General features: G+C 38.3%; 1 protein-coding gene across 23 annotated transcripts in view; it reads right to left on the reverse strand.

The window, feature by feature from the left end:
* Positions 1 to 26,670, reverse strand: part of rimbp2b (RIMS binding protein 2b) — a 224,815-nt gene that overhangs the window by 75,548 nt on the left and 122,597 nt on the right. For 18 of the 23 annotated variants that reach the window (XM_058784429.1, XM_058784428.1, XM_058784426.1 and 15 more), the window contains 10 exons: positions 26,348 to 26,558; positions 24,006 to 24,175; positions 21,870 to 21,949; positions 20,780 to 20,889; positions 19,625 to 20,530; positions 19,438 to 19,494; positions 13,815 to 13,966; positions 11,958 to 12,569; positions 11,729 to 11,878; positions 4,587 to 4,742 (listed from right to left, as the gene is read on the reverse strand). In XM_058784429.1, the coding sequence (XP_058640412.1) occupies positions 4,587 to 4,742; positions 11,729 to 11,878; positions 11,958 to 12,569; positions 13,815 to 13,966; positions 19,438 to 19,494; positions 19,625 to 20,530; positions 20,780 to 20,889; positions 21,870 to 21,949; positions 24,006 to 24,175; positions 26,348 to 26,558 (2,604 nt within the window). The remainder of the gene's footprint in view (positions 1 to 4,586; positions 4,743 to 11,728; positions 11,879 to 11,957; positions 12,570 to 13,814; positions 13,967 to 19,437; positions 19,495 to 19,624; positions 20,531 to 20,779; positions 20,890 to 21,869; positions 21,950 to 24,005; positions 24,176 to 26,347; positions 26,559 to 26,670) is intronic. The other 5 variants (XR_009272449.1, XR_009272450.1, XM_058784432.1 and 2 more) reach the window with 1 other exon arrangement.

Raw genomic sequence — 26,670 nt, forward strand, 5'->3', positions numbered from 1 at the left:
AAAAAAAAAAAAGATTCCCATCAACCCCAAAATAAAAAAAATAAATAAAGTGATTTGTTTAGAGAACAAGATTCTAGTCCCAAGTGAAATCAAAACAAGGAGGATGAACCCGCCAAAACATTTAACATAAACAATTGAAACAAACTCTGACAACAACATGAGCAGGGTTTTGGCAGAAATCAGATGCTTAGCTAAAGACCATTTTGGTTTTTGTTCTGCTCCTCTTCAGTTCGTATGGGAAAGTTTTGAATGTAGTTTGTGATATGAGCTTTCTGATTCATATCATTCTACATTATGGTCTGCCTACACTTGCTGTAATGTGTTGAGTATATAAAACTTTCAGTACAGGTATATAGCATGCTGCAAATCTGTATACGATAGTATTCAGGACCTTAACCACCACAGACATCCTGGGAGATTTCCCTGGAATTTTCAGAATAACGGACAGTTTTCCAATCTCTGATTCTTGAAGTTTTTATTTGGTCCCCCTTGAATATTTAGTACTATTAGGTCAGTAGTGCAAAAAACCTTGATGATGTATGAGCAGGTATTAGAAGAAAACAACGATGGGAAGCAAAACACACCAAAAAATATACATCTGTGCTGCTCAATCCAGATAAGTGAGGTGAGTTATCTGTTCAAGTCCAAATAAACAAGCTTTGACCATTCCAATCAGTGGCACCACATTGCTCATTGGCTTGAATAACTTCAGTCCATACTGCACTGTTAAATGTGCAGATTCGTCATTCCTTTGGTGTTTCCGGCTTCCCATAAACAACTCTAAATCAGTGTTTCCCAACCCTGTTCCTGGAGGCACCCCAACACTTCTCATTTTTGAACTCTTCCCCATCAAACACATCTAAATCAACTCATCAGTTCATTAGTAGAGGCTTAAAAAGAGACCTAGTAGAGACCTCCAAGTCCTAAACTGGATGGGTTAGATAAGGGAGACATCCAAAATGTGTACTTACGGGGTGCCTTCGGGAACAGGGTTTGGAAACACTGCTCTAAACCAGAGGTCTTCAACCTTGCTCTTGGAGACCCACTATCCTGCAAAGTTTATTTCCACACCTGCCAGTAAGTTTTCAAGTCATCCTGAGAACCCAGATTAACTGGTTCAGATGATTAGGACAGGAGCTAAACTTTGAAAAATAGTGGTTCTCCTGGAGCAGTGTTGAATACCTGCTACAAAGTTCTAGGTTGGACTCTAAAATATAAGTTGGAGGACCGTGGAAACATTGTCATTTGATTTGTGACTCTTCTTACAACAGAAACAAGAAACACTCAGAAATGGCCTTTAGGTAATCAAAACAAATCTACACATCCAAAAAATTTCACTCGACACTCTAGGAATCAAACAAAGTCACATGAGATCTAAACCAAATCAAGAAAGTCAAGAAAGATCATACAAGCTAAAATCCCCCCAAAACAAGAGTAATATCAAAAGGTGAAATTAAACAATAACATAAAGTTAAGCAACGTCTAGCAAAATAGACCAAACAAAAAAGCAAAACAAGAAGAACAAAACCAAATAAACCGATGACAGACTGGGTGGAACACCATGAACAGAAGAATGGTTTAATCGCTTGTTGATGAGAACACAAAGCAGTTGGTAGATGAGGAGAGGGCGGAAGGGTGAGAGGAGGGGTAGGAGACACACACCAGGGGTTCATCCATTGCCCTGTTGAGTCTGGCCACAGAGTAGGCCCTAATGTCCCTGTGATAGGTCCTGCCAACCTCGCTCAGCCTGCCCTCGCTCCGGAACCTGCGTTGGGGATGGTGATGGTGCGGATGATAGTGGTAATGGTGGTATGACTCCCGCATGCTCCTCGTCTCTGGAATGGCATCCAGGAAGTCCTCCTCCACGCTGCACTGCCGGGTCAGTGTCCTTTTCCTGCCGGCAGCCAGAGCACGTCTCTCCACAGGTCCCTCGCTGTGGATTACCCGCATGTTGGGGCCAGAACCCACCCGTAGCGGGCTGCCCCCCGTGTACGAGTGGTAGCTTCCACGGTAGCCAAACGAGCCCTCCTCCTCGCTCCCGCAGTCTAGTCCACTGTCCGGGCTCTTGGTGGTCTGCCTGCTGCTGCTCCAGTATGGTGGCCGCTCCTCTATGGAGCTGTAGCGTGGAGAGGAGCGCTGCCTCTGCAGCCTGCGGATGCTCTTGCTCGGGGAGAGGTGGTTTGGCTGCCGTGAGTCCTGGTGGTAGGGCCGCGGGCTCCTGCAAGGAGTGCCCGGACGAGCCTCCTCAAAACGCAGCCGCTGGCCCATGACCTCCACCCCGGTGTCCGGTTCCTCCTCGGCAACTTCTGGGATGCTATGGAGCCGCTTGTGGGAGCGCAAGGAGCGCTGTCGTACCACCTCCCGCTGCAGGTCCCAACTGTCTCGGTCCACCGCTAGGTCTTGTCTCCTGTAATATGCCTTTTAGAAGCCGGAGAGGGTGATGGACGAAGAAGGAGCCAAAGTTTCAGTTAGATTTGGACGTTTTTCAATTAGTTAAAATCGGGATTGTTTTTGGCGGGTTTTGTTTGATGGTGTTAGAACAGGCAGAGAAGATAAAACAGTGTGCAAATAGAGAACAAAATGGGAAAAGAAAGACAAAATAAAGACAGAATTAGTTATCGGAGGTCATGGTCGAATGTAGGGCATGCAGTCTCATTCCATGACGGACATGACATGCGACGGGAGGGAATCTGTAGAAGGAAAACATCAGGAAATGCAAACCGTAGAGAAAATGAGAACTGGAAAGTATCACATATGCAGGGCTCATTGAGACAATTCACTAACAAAGCACAGTCCAACAACAACAACAACAACAACAAAAAAAAAAACTACAGATGAGAATTTAGAACACAGAACATTAAGAAATTATTAACAGGCAATCAAAGGACTAAAGCATCTAAGGACTATACATGAAAAAAAATAAAATAAAAATAAAAACAAAAAACAAAATGGAGATTCATCTGCCAAGCAACAAGTGAATTGTGTTCAAAAGTAGACCAGTAACCTGGAATGGAAATTTAAAAAATATTAATAAAAAGACAAATCTTTTCTAATTATTTCTAATTATGTATGAAAATCGTAATTGTTGGTTTTAAATTTCTACATTGTGATACACGTAGCAGATATTTTTAGATTAAGAGGTGATAGCTATAACAGCATATTTAAAAAAATAATAATTTATATTTAAGTTCGACACTACTACAAATAGTTTTCTGTATCATACTAAATTGTTGCACAGATGTCAGCAGTTGGAGGAAAATCATATCCAAAAAACAGTAGAATATACTGTAGCCTATATAAGGTGTTAGCTTTCATACCACAATCCCAATGGCTGCTCAGGTCTCCAAAAAGATAACTCAAAACAAAAATGACAAAAACTGAAATATAATATACCATTTATTGCTTCATATATTCAATACATCATGTATTTTTTGTAACCCTTTCTGTATAATACTTGTTCATAAATATATTTTGAAAGAAATCTTAACAGTATTAAACATTTTTCATGAAGAGACAGATATCCACAAAATTGTAAAATTACACTGAGAAAAGTAAAACTTAACAGAATTGTAACCATGAGACAAACATAATTAAAAGTAAATAACTGTTTCATTTAAGCAGACTTTACTTAAATGAGATTCCCAAAATGCCCTTGGAATGAAATGTGCATTTTCACCAGATCAAGGAGCAGCTAATTTGACACTTTAAACAGATTCAATTTATGTAATACTTATACACAAAGCACACAAAAAACCCTGTCTTTATTGAATAATAATCACAAACACATAAAACCATGGCGTTATATTCAATGAGGTAAACACTTCAGGCATAGCAAACAAATACACACTGTATATATCTGCACATATGTGATTGTCATATGCAATAAATCTAAGAATCTGCTAAATAATCCTGTCAATTCCAAGTAACAAGAGCCTCTTCTACTATATAGAGTAATCCAGATCGATTTCTACCAGATACATATGCATAGAGATGCAATACTTAAAACTGAACAACAGAGTTTGCAACATCTGGAGAGCGTAAAGCATATTCAGATCGTTTTCTCATGCATTGCGTGTGCAGCCTCAGGTTAAGCCATTCAGATGTATCGAGCTTTGTATGACTGGACAGGCTTATACAAAGCTGGCTAAATGACTGGATGACGTCGAAGTTCGGTAGTGCAAAACAACCCGCTTTTAGGACCCAGGAAAGACTGAGGATGGGGTGACCTGTTAAGATCCTGCCGCTCAAGCTTTGTGTACAACATCAGAGGTCTAACACCCCCTGTTTTAAATTCACCATCACAAAAACACAAAAAAACCAGCGCTAGTCACATTCAGGACAAATGCACTGAGTTACTTTATAACAAAAAATACTCTTACCTCTAAAGACCACCTTAACTGAACTGCAGTTGGCCTTTCAAGCCTATTCTATAAGGTTGAAGTGCCAATCATCTAGTACCACCCCTTGGGAGGAGCCCTAGAGAACACGGCATACTCCATCCCCCTTCGTCTGTCCCAGCCTCTAGCCTGCGGCCCTGTGGCCCACGCCCAAGACAGACGGCGGCCGGAAGGGTGTCTATTCCATACCTTTAATGTGTTGTGTGAGTTGATGCTGCGGCGGCGCCCTTCTTCCAGCTGCATCTCCGAGTACAGCTCCTCCTCATCCTCCTCCATGATGTCAGACAGATCGGAGCCCCGACTGCTCTCGGTGTAGTAGTCCTCACTGTGGCTATAGTGATGATGCTGGAGGTACAGACACGGAAATCTTCATGATTTAACACTTCAGAAAGAAATCTTCAATACTCAACTGAAATTTTACGTAGTTACACTCTGTTTTTCTAATGTTTCCGGTTCCTAATTTTGCTCATCAGTACTTCGCTCTTAATTGGTTTTTGCAAATCTGTCTTTGTTTTGTTATTTGTATAGTTTGGATGCGTTACTTGTTTTCCTTGGATTTTGAATTTATATATATTCATTTGCATATTCTTGCTTTATTATTATAAAAAAAACACTGGATGATAAAAGTAAAAAAAATAAATAATCATAAGGAGGCCCCAAGAATAATTTAGGCCCATATTTGGAGGCCTATTTGGCCCATATGTAAAAATTAATGAATGTCACATTTTAGCTCATATTTTATACTTGCCCTGGCAATATTTTTATTTTCCAGATTAGTAAATACATATACAGTGGGGCAAAAAAGTATTTAGTCAGCCACCAATTGTGCAAGTACTCCCACTTAAAAAGATGAGAGAGGCCTGTAATTTTCCTCATATTCCTCAACTATGAGAGACAAAATGAGAAAAAAAAATCCAGAAAATCACATTGTAGCATTTTTAAAGAATTAATTGGTAAATTCCTCGGTAAAATAAGTATTTGGTCACCTACAAACAAGCAAGATTTCTGGCTCTCACAGACCTGTAACTTCTTTAAGAAGCTCCTCTGTCCTCCACTCGTTACCTGTATTAATGGCATCTGTTTGAACTCGTTATCAGTATAAAAGAGACCTGTCCACAACCTCAAACAGTCCAACTCCAAACTCCACCATGGCCATGACCAAAGAACTGTCAAAGGACACCAGAAACAAAATTGTAGACCTGCACCAGGCTGGGAAGACTGAATCTGCAATAGGTAAGCAGCTTGGTGTGAAGAAATCAACTGTGGGAGCAATTATTAGAAAATGGAAGACATACAAGACAACTGATAATCTCCCTCGAGCTGAGGCTCCACGCAAGATCTCACCCCGTGGGGTCAAAATGATCACAAGAACTGTGAGCAAAAATCCCAGAACCACACGGGGGGACCTAGTGAATGACCTGCAGAGAGCTGGGACCAAAGTAACAAAGGCTACCATCAGTAACACACTGCGCCGCCAGGGACTCAAATCTTGCAGTGCCAGACGTGTCCCCCTGCTTAAGCCAGTACATGTCCGGGCCCGTCTGAAGTTTGCTAGAGAGCATTTGGATGATCCAGAAGAGGATTGGGAGAATGTCATATGGTCAGATGAAACCAAAATAGAACTTTTTGGTAAAAACTCAACTTGTCGTGTTTGGAGGAGAAAGAATGCTGAGTTGCATCCAAAGAACACCATACCTACTGTGAAGCATGGGGTGGAAACATCATGCTTTGGGGCTGTTTTCTGCAAAGGGACCAGGACGACTGATCCGTGTAAACGAAAGAATGAATGGGGCCATGTATCGTGAGATTTTGGTGAAAACCTCCTTCCATCAGCAAGGGCATTGAAGATGAAACGTGGCTGGGTCTTTCAGCATGACAATGATCCCAAACACACCGCCCGGCAACGAAGGAGTGGCTTTGTAAGAAGCATTTCAAGGTCCTGGAGTGGCCTAGCCAGTCTCCAGATCTCAACCCCATCGAAAATCTTTGGAGGGAGCTGAAAGTCCGTGTTGCCCAGCGACAGCCCCAAAACATTACTGATCTAGAGGAGATCTGCACGGAGGAATGGGCCAAAATACCAGCAACAGTGTGTGAAAACCTTGTGAAGACTTACAGAAAATGTTTGACCTCTGTCATTACCAACAAAGGGTATATAACAAAGTATTGAGATGAAATTTTGTTATTGACCAAATACTTATTTTCCACCATAATTTGCAAATAAATTCTTTAAAAATCCTACAACGTGATTTTCTGGAATTTTTTTTTCTCATTTTGTCTCTCATAGTTTATGATGAAAATTACAGGCCTCTCTCATCTTTTTAAGTGGGAGAACTTGCACAATTGGTGGCTGACTAAATACTTTTTTGCCCCACTGTAAATACTCTCACACACTCACACACACACACACACACACACATATATACATATACATATATATATATATACACAGTATATATATATATATAGCAATATTTCAAAGTTACAAAACATAGTTATAACCAACAATTTGATATACAGGTGCATCTCAAAAAATTAGAATATCGTGAAAAAGTTATTTCAAAAAGTGAAACTTTCATTTATTCTTGATTCATTACATGTAAAGTAAAACATTTCAAAAGTTTTTTTGGGTAACACTTTATTTTAAGGTGTCCATAATACAGAGTAATTGCCTAGTTATTGCCTAGTAGCCATTGTACTTACATGAAACAAAATGTACTTACCATGTAACTAAGTTATGGAACAGCCTGTAATTACAGTTTGTAATTATGTACATGTAATAGGCAGTTACTGTTATGTAAGGGATAATCAACGGCTAGCTGTGCATTAAACGATTTGAATGCACGACATGGAGGCGAAGAACCACCCGACACGCAGCATAAACCATGGCATAAACGTTGATTATCCCGTTTATGCCATAGTCATTTACCAGCATTCAAATATTAAAGATGTTAATAATATTTGCGCTGCAATATTTGACCGGAACGATAAAAATGACGGTTATTTTCGTCTGTATTACTATTCAACTGTAACTGTATGTTACTATGGTTACCAATGTTTATAGGAAGCGCATTAATATAAAACGTGATTAAACTGACCTGGAACTACCTGTGCAGTTTAACAAATTTAATCAACAATCAGAATCGAGTATTCAGACAGACCATGGCATAAACATATGTAACAGACCGAGTCTGTTACACAGCTACTTATGTAACCAAAAGATTGTTACATATGTGTTGCAGACTTTATACAACGTAATTATAAATGTAAGTACACTGACATAAGCTACTTAAAATAAAGTGTATCAAGATTGTACTTAAGTGTAATTCATGTGTATCTATACTGTACACCTTATCCGGCTGCACCTTATTTTGATTTAACCCACCGGTACACAGCTTAAATACATGTAATACCTTTCTAATTACATTAAAATTACAGAATATTACACAGCCATAAGCTACTTAAACAGGGTTGCTGCAGGATTTTTAAGCTCAAATTTAAGACTTTTTAAGACCTTTTTTAAGACCTGCACAAATAAAATTAATTCCATATGAGCAGGGTAGGGCAATGTCTATGGTAAACTGTAAAATGAATGTAAAAAAAATTATTTACAGTTCAGATAGAAGTTTTCACGAAACAAAAAGTTTTATAAAATTATACACTTCACATTTCAGCCTTTAAACCATTTTTTAAGAAAATGGATGAGTCAAAAGTATTAATTATATTAATTTAAACAATTATCAATAAATTATTATATGTGACCCTGGACCACAAAACCAGTCTTAAGTCAATGGGGTATATTTGTAGCAATAGCCAACAATACATTGTATGGGTCAAAATGATTGATTTTTCTTTTATGCCAAAAATCATTAGGACATTAAGTAAAGATCATGTTCCATGAAGATATTTTTGTAAATTTCCTACTGTAAATATATCAAAAGTAAATTTTTGATTAGTAATATGCATTGCTAAGGACTTCATATGGACAACTTTAAAGGCGATTTTCTCAATATTTAGATTTTTTTGCACCCTCAGATTCCAGATTTTCAAATAGTTGTACCTCGGCCAAATGTTGTCCGATCCTAACAAACCATACATCAATGGAAAGCTACTTTATTCAGCTTTCAGACGATGTATAAATCTCAATTTCGAAAAATTTACACTTAAGACTGGTTTTGTGGTCCAGGGTCACATATTAATTAAATAACATACAAACACATTTTAGTGTTTAGATTTTTATAACGAATTATCTCCTTATCGATCCACCAGTTCACATTTACAGCTCTGCGTATTTGCAGGGTAAAAACATGGGTCGATTTTTGCATTGGTCTGAACAAAAACAACCCAATGTTCCTGCAATACTGGAGGCTGCAGTTCTAGGACTGCATAGGGCCCTATTTTTTGGGACAGCACCATCTATTCCAACAGAGGAGACCTGATTCAAACATCAAACAAACAGATGCAAACAAACAGCACATCAGATGTGAAGCGCTGCAGCTAATTAACTGAAGTCTCGCACAGACACAAGTCTTCTTTCCAATAAAACTGAATTTTAAACCAGAATATATTGAATATTGAAATAAATTAGGTTAAATATTTCAAGAGGGTTACCAACGGGTATGTTTAGAGTTAGGAGTTGGTTAGGACAATAATTAAGTGTATACAATTAAATAACTACATAATTCCTTAAAAATAATAATATACAGAATTGAATACCAAGTGCTATAAAACAGTATGAGCCACTAATATTCAGTCATTTAGCAGATGCTTTTATCCAAAGCGACTTATAAATGAGGACAATGGAAGCAATCAAAATCAACAAAAGAGCAATGATATGCAAGTGCTATAACAAGTCTCATTTAGCCTAACACAGTACATGTAGCAAGAGATTTTTTTTAATTATATAATAAACAAAAAGAAAGCATAGAATAGAAAAAGAATAGAGAAAGCTAGTGTTAGAGGCCTTTTTTGCTTTTGTTAATTGTATAATTAATAAAAAGAAAACAGAATACAAAAAGATTAGAAAAGCTAGTATTAGTTTTTTTTTTTTTTTTTTTAAAGAATAGAATTAGAATAGAGAGAGGTGTGACGTTCTTCATTATCTCTTACATTTTTTTGGCTCATTAAAAATTAATCTTGCTGCCACGTTCTGGATTAATTGTAAAGGTTTGATAGAACTGGCTGGAAGACCTGACACAATACATACATGCAAAAAATAAATAAATAAAATAAAATAATTAAAAAACAAACAAACAAAAAAAACTATAGGGTCCTAGAAATCCAGTTCTGAAACTACAGCCTCCGGCTACTCACAACAACAGCCTTATTGAACATGAAGATTCATTCTCTGCCAGCAGGAGGCGCTTTCGAACGGTTTCCACGGTAACAGCAGAACACAAAGCAGCGCAGCACCGAACTTTGAAACGTGCAGCGCTCATATTTTATTTATAGCCTTTTGAAGTTTAATCGTCACATTAAGCTGTGTCTCGATTCTGGTCTGTACCCAAATTTAAGACCTCTTGAAATCATAATTAAGACAATTTAAGACTTTTTATGGCCTTAAATTTGATAAAGTAAATTTAAGACCTTTTAAGACTTTTTAAGGACCCACGGGAACCCTGTTAAAATAAAGTGTATCAAGATTGTACTTAAGTGTACAAGTAGCTGTGTAACAGACTCAGTCTGTTACATATGTGTAACAGTAGCTGCCTATTACATCTACATAACTGCAAACTGTAATTACAGACTGTTCCATAACTTAGTTACATGGTAAGTACATTTTGTTTTATGCAAGTACAACAGCTACTACCAAGTACTTAATTAGGTAATTACACTGTATTATGACACCTTAAAATAAAGTGTTACCTTTTTTTTTTTAAATTTTGATGATTAGAGCTTACAGCTCATGAAAGTCAAAAATCCAGTATCCCATAATATTAGAATATTTCCAAAGATCAATCAAAAAAAGGGTTTGCAAAACAGAAAAGTTCAAGTTATGTAAAGTTATGCTTAAAAGTATGTTCATTTCTGCACTCAATACTTGGTCGGGGCTCCTTTAGCACAAATGACCGCATCAGTGAGGTGTGGCATGGAAGCAATCAGCCTGTGGCACTGCTGAGGCACTATTGAGCCTTCAGCTCGTATGTATTGTTGGATCGACTGTTTCTCATCTTTCTCTTGAAAATATCCCATAGATTCCATATGGGGTTCAGGTCAGGCATGTTGGCTGGCCAATCAAGTACAGTAATATCATGCTCAGCAAACCACTTGGAAGTGGTTTTGTCACTGTGGGCAGGTGCTAAAGTCCTGCTGGAAAACGAAATCAGCATCTCCATAAAGCTTGTCAGCAGATAGAAGCATAAAGTGCTTCATAACCTCCTGGTAGACGGCTGTATTGACGTTGGACTTGATAAAACACAATGGACCAACACCAGCAGATATCACAGCACCCCAAATCATCACTGACTTCGGAAACTTCACATTGGACTTCAAGCAGCTTGGATTCTGTGCCTCTCCAGTCTTCCTCCAGACTCCAGACCTTGATTTCCAAATGAAATGCAAAATTTACTTTCCAGTCAAATTTGCATTTAATATGCTTTGATACAGCACTCTGTGAGCAGCCACCCCTTTCAGTAATGACCTTTCTGTGACTTACCCTCTTTGTGGAGGGCGTCAATGATTGTCTTCTGGACCATTGCTAAGTCAGCAGTCTTCCTCATTAATGCGGTTTCAAAGAAAAATAGATACCCAAAATTTATACTGTAGGGATGGTCATTTAATGAAACTCAAATGTAAATATTCAAATATTTTGAGATAATGGATTTTTGACTTTCATGAGCTGTAAGCTCTAATCATCAAAATTAAAACAAAAAAAACTTTTGAAATGTTTTACTTTACATGTAATGAATCTAGAATATATGAAAGTTCAACTTTTTGAAATAAGTTACAAGAAAAACTTTTTCACGATATGCAAATTTTTTGAGATGCACCTGTATATAAGAAAATTAAAAAATTTGCACAGTATATAGTATATATTTTTTTCAACATTTTAGGACAGAGATATTGGCCTGGCATTTCACCAGTGTTAATTAAATAATTCTATACAATATCAACAAAATAATATGAGTATAATGTAATTCAATATAGTATAATGTCACGCTTCGAATGCACATTTTGTAATGATTTGTAAAGCATAAATAAACAGAAATGTCTATTACTTGTGTTGGAAAAAGTTACACAACACATGTGTTCTCTTGTGTTCTGACAGCTGACCCAAAACTCCCTACAAAAGTTTTCTTGTGCAGTACAAAAAGATTGCTGTTCCTTAGACTCACGTGTCTGCCCAACTCAGAACCTCTGAGAAACTCGTCCACAGAAGCTCCTCTTCGCCTGGTGTGAGGGGAATCGTACCCATCCTCTTCCTCGTCTGAGTTTAATGAATGCAGAGCGTTACCTCTCTCACTAAAGATGTTCCTCCTTTCCACCTGAAATAGAGCATGTGCATTCCAGCAACCATCTTGATCATCAACTTCCTCATTTAACCCAACAAACCAGTGGACTCACCCTGCTGTTCGGGGCGGTCCTCTGCGCTGCCTGGCGGGCCATAGCACGAGCCACTGTGTTGGGAATGGGCACTCCCTGAGGTTGAGGCAAGATCCTCTGAGGGGAGGGTGAGCGCCGGCCCTCTACGTGAGGGGGCTCCAGTGTGTGTCCCGGGTGCGAAGGGGGCGGTAGGGGTGACGGAGCCCGGGGATGCGGCTCCCAGGGCTGCCCCATTCGCCTGCCCATCTCTGGCTCTTTGGCATGGGGGTCTCTGGCACTTGGTAGGAGTTTGGGTTTAGACATGGGGTATGGGGAGGGCGAGGGGTGGACGTGGGGGTGTGAGGGTGGTGGATGAGAGTGGGATGGTGGGACGGAGTGGGGCTGGACGTGCGGTTGTGGATGGGTTGGGGGGTAGGCTTGTGGGTAGGGAGGCGGTTGAGTCTGAGGGTGAGACTGGAGGTGTCCGTGGGGGTGAGGCACCAGGAGGTTGTGCGGAATGGCGGCCACGGGAGAGTCCTGCGACTCTCCTTGTGCTGATATTGTCCTCACGACGACCTCCCGCGCTTCCAGACACTGGATACGGTTCAGTTCCACCGTAACGAAATCTGCTGTGGGGTACATTATCTCTGCTATCTGAAAACAAACAAACAAAAGAAATACGGGATAACCAAATGTGCCTTAGCAAGGATAAATTATGAGTGTTTTCCGCTGATATAGTCAGGCAGTTATTCAGATTTGTACTTGACCTGTGGTTTTTATTTTATTTGATATTTTCACTAGCCCCATCATAAAAATGATTTAGCAATACATTTTGTGTTAAAAATAAATACATTCAATATATGTTTAATTAAAATAAAAATATGAAATACTTGATCATTTTAAATGTGTTAGAAATAAATAAATGGTATATTTTTAACTTTAAAAATAATTATAAATACATAATACATATATAAATGTAAAATAAATATAAAATAATCTAATCTAATGAATCTAATGAAATAACATATTTTAGTACATATTTAATTTTGTTTGTTCAATATTTTATTTTTATTTAAAATTTATTTTAAAATAATTTCCAAATACATACATGCAATAATTAATATAAATGTATTTGCAATAACAGCTGGAAATTACACAGCTATAGTTTAATTTGCTGACAGAAATAAATTCATAAACACACTTTTGTTAGAAAACAGCAGCATATGGTGATTTGTTTATCATTTTAAGCTACTATTACAGATGATATTTGCAAGAGTATAACAAGTAATTCTCACATTTTGACAAATGTTAGACAGCTAGATGCTTAATGCATCATAGAACACCAAAGTTTAAGCTTGCCAGGCACAAAAACATAACATTTTATGAATGTAAAACAAGGTGACAAAACTGCATAGCGACATTTCTGTCAACAAGTCCAAAAATTCCTCACACTGGTCCTGGATCATCCAGACATCCTTATTGTTAAGATGTGCCTCTTTTAAACCTACTGGTACATGAAAAACATCTCAGAAATAAAATACATTTGTATATATGATACATAAATAACTGTAATGTTTTTCTTTTGTCTCACGAAAAGAGGTCAATATTATTTCCAAATATATTTTTGTCAGATTATCCAAAATGACTTACATAAACCCCTGCATTATATAACACAGGGAAAACATTGCCCATGCAATGACCAAAGAGATCACCTGATGGCGCCAGTGAGCAGAATGAAACCTGCACTTCAAAAATGTGAACTAGCATAACATGTTCGACCTCCAAGATGATCTTAGACCTTTCACTGTCTTCATTAGGAGGGACCACTGCTTATTGCAAATCAGTAGCTCTTATGCACAACCGGCATGATGATAGTAAGAATCGGCAACATCACTTCACCTTTTGACCTTTAGTGCAGACTATGTATCCAATTACATTGGCTCCATTGGAAGTGCCAGTAGAAGTGAGGGGAGGAGGCTTCCAACGGATCTGCAAGACCCCGGGTGTCTGTCCCATCTGAACCTGCACATCCTGAGGTGGTAAAGGAGGACCTGAAACAAAAAGAGTTGCTTTGTGAGTTTGTTACATTGTATCATGATTCAAGCAAATCCGTGTAGGACTGCTGTTGTGTTTGTAGGAGGGCTGTGACATGCATTCTGTTTTCAGAAACACGTGTATGCTTGTGCATGAAAACATGATGCATGTGTAATGGGCATGTAAATGTGCGCGCGCTTTACAGCCGCAAGGGACGCCAGCTGGGCATAGACTATCACAGTATATTTGCTTATGTCAGCACTCTGAATTTATGTGGGCTGATTCGTCTTAATCATACTGAGTGTTTTATGTGGCTGCCAGCAATGGACCGCACCATCTCAGAACCTAAAACACACAATGCTCTGTTATCATTTCAGCTGTTTAGCATAATAGTACTGAGCAGGCATCATTCACCTCATCTCTCGCTTGGTTTTAATTCAAAACATTTAAATGTGTTGTAACCAGTTACCAGTTGGCATTTGTTAGGGCTGGGTACTGATACAAATTTAGATTTGATTCTGATTCACTCAATTTATTTCGATCTAATTCTAATTAGGATTCAATTCCAATTAATTTGCAGAGATTTCAGCTACAATGTCCATTTTGTTTACATATTCTTCCATACAGAAATAAATTCTCTCTTTGCTAATGCTGTAAATTACACAGAGCAGTGTTTCAGACTTATTCAAATCAGTAACTTGTCAAAAATAAAAAAAAAACGGCTCATGAGAGTCATTCATTTTGGGAATCAGGGTATACACTGTACATATCATACCGCGTGTTTCTGATTCACTAAAAAGAATCAGATCATCAGAGTCAATTGCTTATCAGTCCGACTACTCTAGCCGTACTTTCTGATTTGCTAAAAAGAACTGGCTTACGTGCAGTGTTGGGCAGTAACTAGTTACTAGTAATTTAGTTACTGTAATAATATTACTTTTTGCAGTAACTAGTAGTGTAACTAATTACTAATAAGATTTCAGTAATAATATTACAGTTACTTTCCATAAAACCACTTAGTTACTTTTGATGCCTCAACCCCGCTGATTTAATGCTTGTTTTTGATTCACTAAAAAGAATCAGCGAACAGAGTCATTTGCTTGTGAACCTGAATACTCGGGTCATGCTGTATGTTTTTAATTTGCTAAAAAAAAAAAAACTGCTCATAAGAGTCATTTGCTCATGAATCTGGCTACTCTGGTCGTACTGTAAGTTTTTGTTTCACTAAATGTATTGGATCATAAGAATGATTTATTTCAGGTACTCTGGTTGCAGTATACAGTAAGTTTCTGATTTGCTAAACAGTACTGGTTCATAAAAATCATTTGTATCTTGTTTTTGCATGCAGCCTGGGACAGGTCTTTGTGAAGTCCATGAGAACCAGACATGTCCTGTGCACAGACTCTATGGCTAGCTTTGACTCTCTTCATCAAACTCCGGCGTAATGTATCCCAATCTTCAAGGAGAAGGAACTGTATTGATATTCTTGCCAAAAAATAAAAATAAAATCATTCCACAATTTTGTGGTGCAGCCACACCATGTTGGTTCATCTGACCAGAGGAAAATTGACCCACAAACTAAGCCTGGTTTCTCCCAAGGTTTTTACACCATTTCTGTCACTGATGGAGTCTGGGTTCCTTGCCACTGTCTCCCTTTTGGCTTGCTTAGTTGGGGACACTTAACACAGCTATTGAAACCAAACTGAATCAACAATGAACTGATTTCAGCTGAATACAACATAATTGAATTTGCATCACTGAATCATCATCATGTTTGTTACCGTAAAGATGCTTTGAAACAATCTGTATTGTATCAAGAGCTACATAAAAAGGCGACTTGACAGCTCAATAGAAAGACATTTCTCACCATTATTTCTTGTAAATGATGGCACCACTGTTAAACGCGTGTGAAAAGTGTGAAAAAGATTTTAGATCTAGGGCCGCAAATTTTGGATAAGTAATCAAATTTCAGTATTTTTCCTCACACAAAGCTTTTATTTGAAAAATATATATATTTTAACAACTTTTTAACAGCATTTAATTGTGTTTGAGAGATGCCATCATATGTCTTGTATACTAAAACACTAATTAAAATGTATTGTAAACTGTTTCCGAGTGACAAGCGCTCAGTCCAACAATCAATTAAGACAAGCCATCCTGATGTCAGAAAGCAGGTAGTCCTGTCACAGGTTTGAACTCTTCGATGGATCACACTAATCCACACTGATCACTTCTCTGCCCACCACATGACAGATCAACGGGGGGAGCGCTTAATCAATGGCCACCCCTCACTGATCAGAGCCCAAGGGCCGTTCGGGGTGCTGATCGGTCCAGAGACATCAGGGGCATGACTGATTGCCTGTGGAAAGACAGTGGAGCTAAAAGTGGATCATGTAATTTGTGAAGTTGATCCAGAGGAACCGGATCAATGCTCTGTAATTGAAAACAGCTCAAAAGCTGTCTTTATCTGATCAGGCCTTCATTTGAGGCCGGCGCTGCACGGCTAAACGCCTGCAGATGGGTGTCACGTAATAAAAGCCTGCACTGTTAGTCCGCAGGGAAGCCCGCTGATGGGTTTACATTGCCCTGTAGGTATAACACAGTCTGTAGGAGGGGAACACAATGTGAGCTAGACTAGACCGAGGGTTCATTTATCTCAAGATGTCAAGATGTCCTGAGGCATGCACTCCACTGTGCTGGAAATTCGATAATCTGCAAGCAGGACCGTTCCATCAGGAGTGGCCTTTCCTTAATTAACGTCCTATATCAATTAAAAGTATCAATTTAAAAAAAAATAGATCAGCCAAAGGCATTGTGGGAGAAAAAAACCATTCCTGTTAACACTTTAAAAGCATGATTTTTTAAAAAGCAAGTTGGGTGCACAAAGCCACGGATGTTGCATCTGATATATTGCTTTCCGGCTAAACTGGGTTGAATTGTTTTTCACATATTTAAGTTTTATTAAAGTTAACATGTTGTAAAATGACAATTTATAAAATGAAATGACACAATTATAACATCAGACTATTGACTGACTGTTGATTTGATTCAACAAAAAGAAAGACTCAGAGTCATTTATTGGGGAATCTGGCTACTCTGGTCGCACTGTACTGTATGTTTTGATTCGCAAAAATCAAATGAGTCATAAGAATTATTTTCTTGCAAGTCCAGCTCCTTTGTTTGTGCGGTATGTTTTTGATTTGTTAAAAAGAACTGGCTCATACGAATAACTTGCTTATGAATTTGGCTACTCAAGTTACTCTGTATTGTATGTTTTCTCACAAGATTTATTTGCTCATGACTGTTTTTTATTAAACTTTGCAAATATAAAATGTATTAGCTTTACAAGGTAAATGTAGTGCTTTTGCACACCAACCACAATGTAAATACTTCTGAAGACTGTGCTTTGGTATTCACTATAAGAATGATGGAAAGCATCTTATGTATTGCTGTCATGCTTATTTAATGAAGATACAGTACCATTCAAAATTTTGGGGTCAGTACTATTGTTATTAGTAGTAAATTAATATTTTTATTCATCAAGGATGCTTTAAATTGATCAAAAGTGACAGACATTTATAAACTTTTGAAGTATGAATACTTCATTAAGTATCAAACTAATGATGTATGAAGTGTGATTTTTGAGATATTAAAAGCATCTTCGGGTCTCTCCACACACCAAACAGAAGATTAGGGTTAATTAGCATTCTGTAGCAATAAAAACTGCAACTCTTAATGATCACAGGCTCTGCTGAGAGCCACGGCACGGCAGGAGACAGCCGTACTAATGCCGACGGCTCTCTCCCCGGACAATGGCTGTCACACTCAGGATGGGAGGGAAGAATGAGCTGGCACTGAAAGCATCCTCATACGCACGTCTGCTCTGCTTCTTGGCATTGCAATGAGAGCGTATACGTCTATGAGTGTGTGTGCCGGTGTGAAATAATGTGGGAGACAGTAAAAAACGAGCAAGCGAGGACTCCCTCAGAAGCAGAATACCGGGCATCCCCCTCCACCCTCCCCTTTCTCACATCCTCTCTGATTCTTCCTCTTTTCATCTTCAGTCGCTCCACTTCCCTACTGCGGCAAACGCTCGGCCCATTTCCATTCATCACGCATTCATTCATTTCCTCCGCTCTCATTCGTCTGTACTCCAAAGCAAGGCATCGTCAGGGTCCACTGGGAACAGCGTTGAGAGATGAAGAAAAGCAAAACGCAACTCGGTTGATCAACATCTCAGGTAGACGTCTGCATAATAGGTGTTATGTGAAAACCAGAGCCGACAGCTCTTCGTTTATACGCTAACGTGCCATAGGCTTCTTTTAATGAAGGCAGCTTGTGCTTGTCTACAGTCTCTCTAGGGTAGGAAGCTCATTATGGAGCACTAAACTTCCAGTCTCCTCCTTTAGCAGGGCGAATTTATGAATAGGAACTGCATAGCAAACATCAAGGTTACATGCTTAATGTTAACTGTTATCTGGCACTAGGAACTCCCACAAAAAACTGACAGCTTGTATGATATACAGTAGTAAGGACGTTTTCTCTGAGGAAGTACCGTCTTCAAAATATTTGGATGAGAATTATAATTGGACAAGGATTATGATTGCTGGTCTCTTAGGAGTTGGTAGATACAAAGACAGACTTGTTCCCTTGAAGTCTACATTTTTTTCAGATTCTCCTCTGGGTAGAGATATATTCATAATTGGCCCTTAAAAGTTAAAAAAAGTGAAACATTTCTTGACGTGGGTGGTATTGGGGGCTTAATTACATCCATAAAAAGAATACCAATAAATGTGTTTTAATCTTAAAGCATAAGCCTTATTAGGCAGTCTGTCATGATCAAAATGTGAGATTCATATTTTGTTGGGTACATTTTGCTCATTTTGAGCTACCAGCAATTATAATTCTTGAGATATCATACCCTAAAAACATGGCATCGCTGACATTTTTTTGGCATGGAAATAATCATGGGGCTAAAAAATATTGAAAATCTGCAAGAAACTAGCTCATGGATTAATTACAGAGCAGCCAGAAAACTCCTAGCAAAAACTATTCAGAAACCCCTAGCAACCACACATTGTGCTACCAACCATTCAGAAGCAGAACATTTTTGCAACCACATAGCAACGGCCTACCAACCACACACAACATCCTAGCATGGTGGTGACAAGTTTTGCATAGTTCTTAAAAGGGCTTGGTAATAGTAGTAGAGTGATAACTAGTGCAGTTTAACAATTTAGTGTGATCATTTAAAATGAAAAGGTATAGGTTGTTAAAATAATATGCTCTCTAAGGCTATATGTAAAGAACAGCACTGATTTGAAACAAATACATTACAACATTACAAAAGTTTTTATTGTCACTTTTGATCATTTTGATGCATTTAATTAAATATGTCTTAAGAAATAATTATTATATTCATAGTTATGATAATTAGCATTAATCATGACCCCTGATTTGTAAATTCTGTAATAAGAAATATTCCTACCACTGGAGCAATTCAGTCTTGAAGTACCATCTTGTTTTTGCAAGAACGCATGATGAGCTATGACACAACAAAATATTATGCAATTAATCAGATTGAATTTTGAATTGACTGATAGCCCTACAGATAACCAGATCTCAAATCACTATAATAAGAAATTGAGATGAGTGTGCATTCAGTGTTGACCCACCAGCTGGCTGTGTGCAGAACTCCACTGAGACCTCCTTCTTCTCCCTCTGCTCAAGGGGAAGCTGCCAGGGCATCTGATGGGGCCGGGCCACCACCCGTATCTTATACACTGTCATGGGCTTCAGGTTGTAGAAGTGGTATTTGTACCCTCCAGGCTTTACAATATCATACTCCACGTCATTCAGGAAGATCATGTGGCTGTAATTACTGTTGCTCGGCATCCAGGTGAGCTCAGCCGATACTTGCGTGATGTTCTCCACACGAAGGTAATAGGGTGCCACCACCACATCTTTCCCCACCAGCAGTGTGCAGCGGAGCGGATCAGAGAGCCCCCGCTCCGTCACGCTCTGGATGGAGATGCGGTGCGTACAGGAGGCCAGATTCAGCTTCTCGATCAAAGACTTGGTGCGGCCGCCGAAGGGCACACTCATACGTACCTCCTGATCCACCAGCACGTTGTAGCCGCTGATGGGCGTCCACCCGGGCAGCACCACCGGAGGGTCCCAGCTTATGATCACGCTCTTGGCCAGCTGCTTGATCAAGGTAATGCGGCGGGGGTAAGGCACGATGTCTTCTCCGATCTCGTCGATGTTCACGTCCAGCGTGCCTGTGCCATTGCTGCAGGGTCCCAGAAAGTCCATGCCCAGCCCCATGCTCATGCCCAAGCTGCTCACCCCACTGCTGCTGCTGGTGCCTGTCCCGGTGCCCGAGCCCAGGGCGTCCAGCTTCTCTGAGAGCAGCGTACTGAGTGTACTCACGGCACTGCTGGGCATGGAGGCGGGGCTGTGGTTGAGGTAGGACGGTTCCTTGATGCGGTCCAAGAGAGGAACTGATGGGAGCTCCTCATCCTGGACAAAGTCCACGAAGTTGGAGGGAACGAGACCCTGCTGTCCGTCCAACATCTCACCTGGAGAACAGAAAACGGTACCGAGTGATGAACAAGAGCATGAAAATTCAGCTTTGCCATCTAAGGAATAAATTACATTTTAAAATATATTCAACTAGAAAACAATATTACAATTTTACTGTATTTTTAATTAAATAAATGTGGCCTTGTTGAGCACAAGAGACTACTGTCAAAAACGGTAATTAAAAAAAAAAATCTGACAGATGCCAAACTTTTGAAGCTTTAAAGTAGTCCTATAATGTGACATACCCTCATAGAAGCCGTCCTCATCCATAGTCCCATAAACATATAGGTACTTCCCAGCCACCAGGGGGAGCTCTGCTTCAGGATGCTCATTGGGGCCATCATAAGGGTTATAACTGCAGGGAGGACATGCTGAATTCAATTCATGAACTTCAATATTATTACTATTAAACCCTACATTAAAAGGTATATTCTGGATTAAATAAAAAACACTAAAGGAGAAGTCTACATTTTTTAAATGTCAAAATAGTATTAGCACAAAATGCTGACATTGCTAGGCCATTTGCAGGGTGATTTGTTTTAATTAAAAGTTAAACACTGTAGCTTGGTTTGTTTGAACATCCCAACCAGCCTGATATAATGGGGTGAAACCCATTTGAAACATAATTTTTCATTATTTTTGGGATACAATCTTGGAAGCATATAGGGAAAGTCGACTGGAGGGTCTAAAAGCAGAATGTGAAGCTCATATTTTTGGTGAACATTTTATGAGAATGCTTCAGTTTGATATTTAAACTGTAAAAGTATTGTATGTATGTGTCCTGTTCAGGTAGGACTACTTTTCTAGGCAGATTAAGTATTTGGTTATGTGGAAACCATGTTTTGCAGATGCTTACATCACAACCTTTTCTAGTATTTTTAAATGGATACTGCACCCGTTTTACCAAGTTTACATGATTTTACATTAAATTGAATAGACTGGATATCATTTTGCAATTGCATCAAACCACCTCTTGCTAACACATAGGCCTACTGCATGACGTTATCATAAGTGCTATGATTATACTATCAAAACAGTGTGAAAGCACATTGGAAATGTTTATCTGCTGTGCTTGGTAGAGGAGTCAAAATTCTTGTCTGTGGTAATTGACAGTGTGCACAGATGTTGATATACTAAACTTGTACTTAACCCAGAGTATTTCTTAAAGGCAGACCTGATACTGTGATTAATGCTATTCTACACCTAATCATTACAGCTAATGGCATGATATAACAAATCATTATAGCTAATGACATGCTATAACCTATTATTACAGCAAACGTCCTATTGTAACATATTGTAACGTGTTACAACAGCTGTAGTGGATCCACTCACTTGTAGCGGGCAACACACAGTCGCACTTTGCCTGTGTATCTGGACTTAGACCTGGGGGACGAGCCGAGCTCTTTGTCCATCTAAAGGAGAGAGGAAAAGCGGATAGATGAGTTAATGGTCAGCTTTACTAGCTTACAGTATTGTTGTTGTGAAGCAGCATGCTAAGCCTCACCAGCACAGGGAGTTTAATGCTTTGTTCAGACAGATTTTTTGGCATAGCCGTCTCAAATCTGTTTAGTTTTTTGTAGTATGAACAGCAAACAAGCCACATCAAATCCAATGTTTGCAAACCTGATCCAAACCACATTCATATGTGGTTTGAAAACCGATTACATCTGATTTTCTAGTCTAATTGGTCAGATCGGATTTCAAAATAGCCACTTTTCATAATTCAGGATGTGCCTTTTGACATTGTGCTGATGTAGATCCACTAGATATCGGTGACACTTCCTGAAGTGGATCATATTTAATCAAACGGCAAAATGACACTGTGCACACTCAGACCTAAAGATCGGATTTGAAAACCAAATCGGATTTATGTGCAGTATGAACAATGCCTAAGAGAATCAATGACAAATCAGTGGGTTATAAAACTGAATGAATATTTTTCAAGTTTTGATTTTTGATAAATGTTTGGGCAAAAATGAAGTCTGAAATAACTGAAAGCAAAGTCCAGTGTGCAATCTGATAATGTGGGCGATTAAGCCAATAACACCAGCAGAGCACAGTCTGAGCAGACAGATTGGACTATTCACACCCACACTCTCTCTCTCACACACACACACACACACACACACACACACACACACACACACACACACACACACACACACAGCCTGTCAATGTATACTGTAATTATTCTCATAATGGCCAAATCACTGTGGTACATGACACACTATTAGAATTTACTTAGCTCTCTTAGAATCTAGAATATATTGGTTAGAAAAATAATCTTTTAGAATTTTTTTTTTTTTAAATAATCTTTCAACTTTATAATACATTTAAGTTAAAAAATTAATTAAATATTTAAAAATAAATTTAAGTGAACATTTTTCAATGTTCTCTTTTCACAGACTGTGATGTGATTAAATCTAGTAGTTTTTAATATTTTCATTTTTTCTTAAGTCATGTCTGAAGGGCGTTGTTAGGCATGAGTGAGTGCCTGCAACCCCTTCAGCTGTGACTTAATCACAATACAGCATGCCTCGAGTACCTTTTTGCTTACATACATTACATTTAGATTAAAAAATAAAAATATTAAAAACTGTACTAGATTTACAATGTTAATAACTCTGGAAATGTATCACAATCTGTGAAATGGTTACCACACAATAAAAATATTAAAACCAAAAATGTATGCACTGATACATTAAAGTTTGTTAAATGCACATAGAACCAAAACCAAGGTCCATTAACACATTAACATTCTTGTGCTGGCTTGCAAGATTGAAGCCAATCTGCCAAAACGACAGCTTGCGGAATGTTCCACGATATAATCGTGTGGCTAAACACCGCCTCTGCAGAAGAAGATCAACGCCTGCTTCTACATCACTGCCTGTTTAACCCCACCCTCCAATTCGCGCATGTAGTGTAAATAACAAGAGAAGCAAACACAGGTCTACGCAGAAACCAAACGATAAAGATGGCTTCAAAATGAAGCTCCAAACTGTGTCAGTAAGAAATGGTGCTTTGTTCACTTCATTTAACCAAGGATTCGTTTACAAACAAGGCACAATTTGACACAGATTTTCAGAAAGATTGAAACTAAAAGATGATGCTTTGCCAACTATATTAGATCCGACAGTAATATCACATCACACAAGTGTGAGTAACTGTTTTTATTACGTGGTCACTATTGATTTGTTTGTATTTATGCGTTTTTAACCAAAATCACATCAGCATCCGTCTGTGAACGTTGTCAAACATACACAACTATTAGCCAATCATAGCAGTAGGTGTTTACTTCCGGGTCTACAATTCGCCACAACTATTCAAACAGAGCCTATTACTTAAATCTTAATTAAATTATAAGTGGACCTCAGAGAACAGTATGAATTGATAAAAAATGGCAGTTCATGACCCCTTTAAAGGTAAAACGAACTAACACTGATTGATTGGTTTGTTTGTCATACTCACAGCAGTGGCGATGACGGGCCGCACCTCTGAGAGGAAGGCCCGCCGTGGGCTGGAAGGTGTGCTGCGTGACAGGAAGGTGGGTTTGACAGACAGGAGCTCTACCTTCTCCCCCTCAGTCATCTGCAGAGGCCGAATGAGCTCTGAGATCTTACTCATGGAATCCTCATTACCTTTATACACACACACACACACACACACACACACACACACACAAAGGTGACTGATTACTTCATTACTGTGTACTGTCCCATACTCCTCCCACCATCTCAGCACATCATCACTGCTGTTGATCTTATCAGTCTTCAGATTTTTCAGCATTAGACATTGTTTCATATTGCCTTATGAGAAGGGTAAAGGATGAAGGATGGTAAACTAAAGGTGAGCGAATATGAGTGAACTATAATCAATCAATACTTTACAAAGAGATTTGGACAGGAAATATACACTACTGTTCAAAAGTTTGGGGTCAGTAAGATTTTCTTGTTTTTGAAAGAAGTCTCACCGAGGCTGCATTTATTTAATCAAAAATAAAAACAATTGTTAAGCAATTGTGAAATATTGCGATTTAAAATAATAGTTTTCTATTTTAAAATATTGTAAAATGTAATGTATTCCTGTGATGACAGCTGAATTGTCATTACTCCCATCTTCAGTGTCACATGATCCTTCAGAAATAATTCTAATATTCTGATTTGCTGCTCAATAAATATTCCTTATTATTATTAATTTTTGGAATTTTTTTTTTCATAAATAGAGAGTTCAGAAGAAACAGCATTTTTCTCAAATATGATTTTTTTTTTGCAATTTTTTGTCAATGTTCTGTACTGATCAATTTAATGCATCCTTGCTAAATAAAACGTATTAATTCCTTTAATAAAAAGTTTAAACTGTAATTATGTATTTGCATTAACAAATTGACAAAACAAAATAAAGCAACAAATACAGGGCTTGACATTAACACCCGCCAAATGCGGGTGGATTTCAGCAGTGGCGGGTAATTTGGTCACTCCCACTTAGCCACTTTGGTGGGTTGAATTTTATATAGCCTACAGACATACTGTGGTAAAACTTAGGGAACTTAGTTTTTATATTTATAACATATAAGCAACATGACACAACCAAGAGAGAGAAGTTTAACCAGAAAACTGCAATTGCAAATTTGACATTGATTTTATACAAGAGTTAATATACATTTTAGTAAAATATTGTCAATGTTGCCTGTTTTTGCTCGATTAGGTTAACAAAAATAGTTCCAAACAAAAATTACAGCAGAACAGTCATGCAACTCTGAGCAAAACACAGCTGTGTTTCATAGATGAATTATTCATGTTTTTGAATTAATTATTTGAGTCAATGATTCAGTGGCCTATTTATAAAGACAGGCACTTGCTTCATTCTTGAATGAATCAGCAGTCTGAAGGAATCGTCTGAATGATTGGCTCAATGACTAGACAGTGACTTGCTGCCACCTACTGGCGGTTTGCTTTCATATTTAAAAATAGCTTATCTTTACATTTTTTCCAACATTTCAAATTTGTATATTTTAAAAAAAATAATAATAAATGATTTAAAACATCAAGTTCATAACATTATGTAAGATTATAATTTTTCAGTGTAAATGCATTCATGCTACATTTCAGCTTCAAACTGTCTGTGTAAATGCATCTAAATACCACTTCAGCTGCCACTTTCTTCTGCAGTGGAAAGATCAGTTTTGTTAATATTGATTTCATTTGATTTGTAATAGCCCTATAGTGTCTTAATATATTAAGTGAAATTATTTAAAATTGTAGGAATTTGATATGAAAGATGAGGCATGCATTTAATTAATACAGTTAGGGGAAAAAACGCCATTTAAATATCAATTTTTTTTTAAATTTGTATGCGGTAACTTTAGTCATATAAAACATAATTTCCCAACAATAAAATTGTGGCCAGTGAAAATTCTGAGTGGCTAGTAAATTTGGAAAACCTCTAGCAACAGAGGCTGGTGAGCAAAAAATGTCAAGCCCTGCATATACAGTATGTGTATATTTAGCTTTTTTGAAAAACTGCATACAAATAAATTGTTACATTGTTTACAATTAAGCAAAAAAGTATTTATGCTCTGTCGAACATTAAAAATGATTCAGAAAATTTAAGTTAGTTCTGAGAACATTATTTTAATTTCTAATGCAATGACAAAGATTCCCAAAAGTTATTATCTATCTAATATCTAGTAAAAACATCAAATATGGATTTTCACCACCACCTAATGAAAAGAAAGCATACCATGTTGCAATGTAACTCTGTTAAATATTTAAGGAAGTGTCAACACATGACCTTCAATTCGCATGCTATACCTTTCCCGGAGGGGGCAGTGAGGCCGTTGAGGAGCTGGGAGAGGGTGAGGGGTTTGGTGGGTGAGCCGGGCGAGTCGCCCCCTGTCAGCTGACTGCTGCTCAGTATGTCTAACTTCCCAGCCTGCAACCTGAACTTCTCCAACTCTTTTGACAGCAGGTTAAACTGCTCACTCTGCGTCCGGCATTTTTCCTCCAGTTCTCTCACTTTAGCCTGGAAAAAAAAAGAAAAGAGAAAGGCTAGCATTAAAAACAAATACAGACCAATTTGGCTGGTCTGTGATAAAAGCATTGACATTTAAATCTGGTAACAGCTTTTTTAACAT

This window comes from Onychostoma macrolepis, chromosome 08 (assembly GCF_012432095.1).
Source record: "Onychostoma macrolepis isolate SWU-2019 chromosome 08, ASM1243209v1, whole genome shotgun sequence".
Lineage (NCBI taxonomy): Eukaryota > Metazoa > Chordata > Actinopteri > Cypriniformes > Cyprinidae > Onychostoma > Onychostoma macrolepis.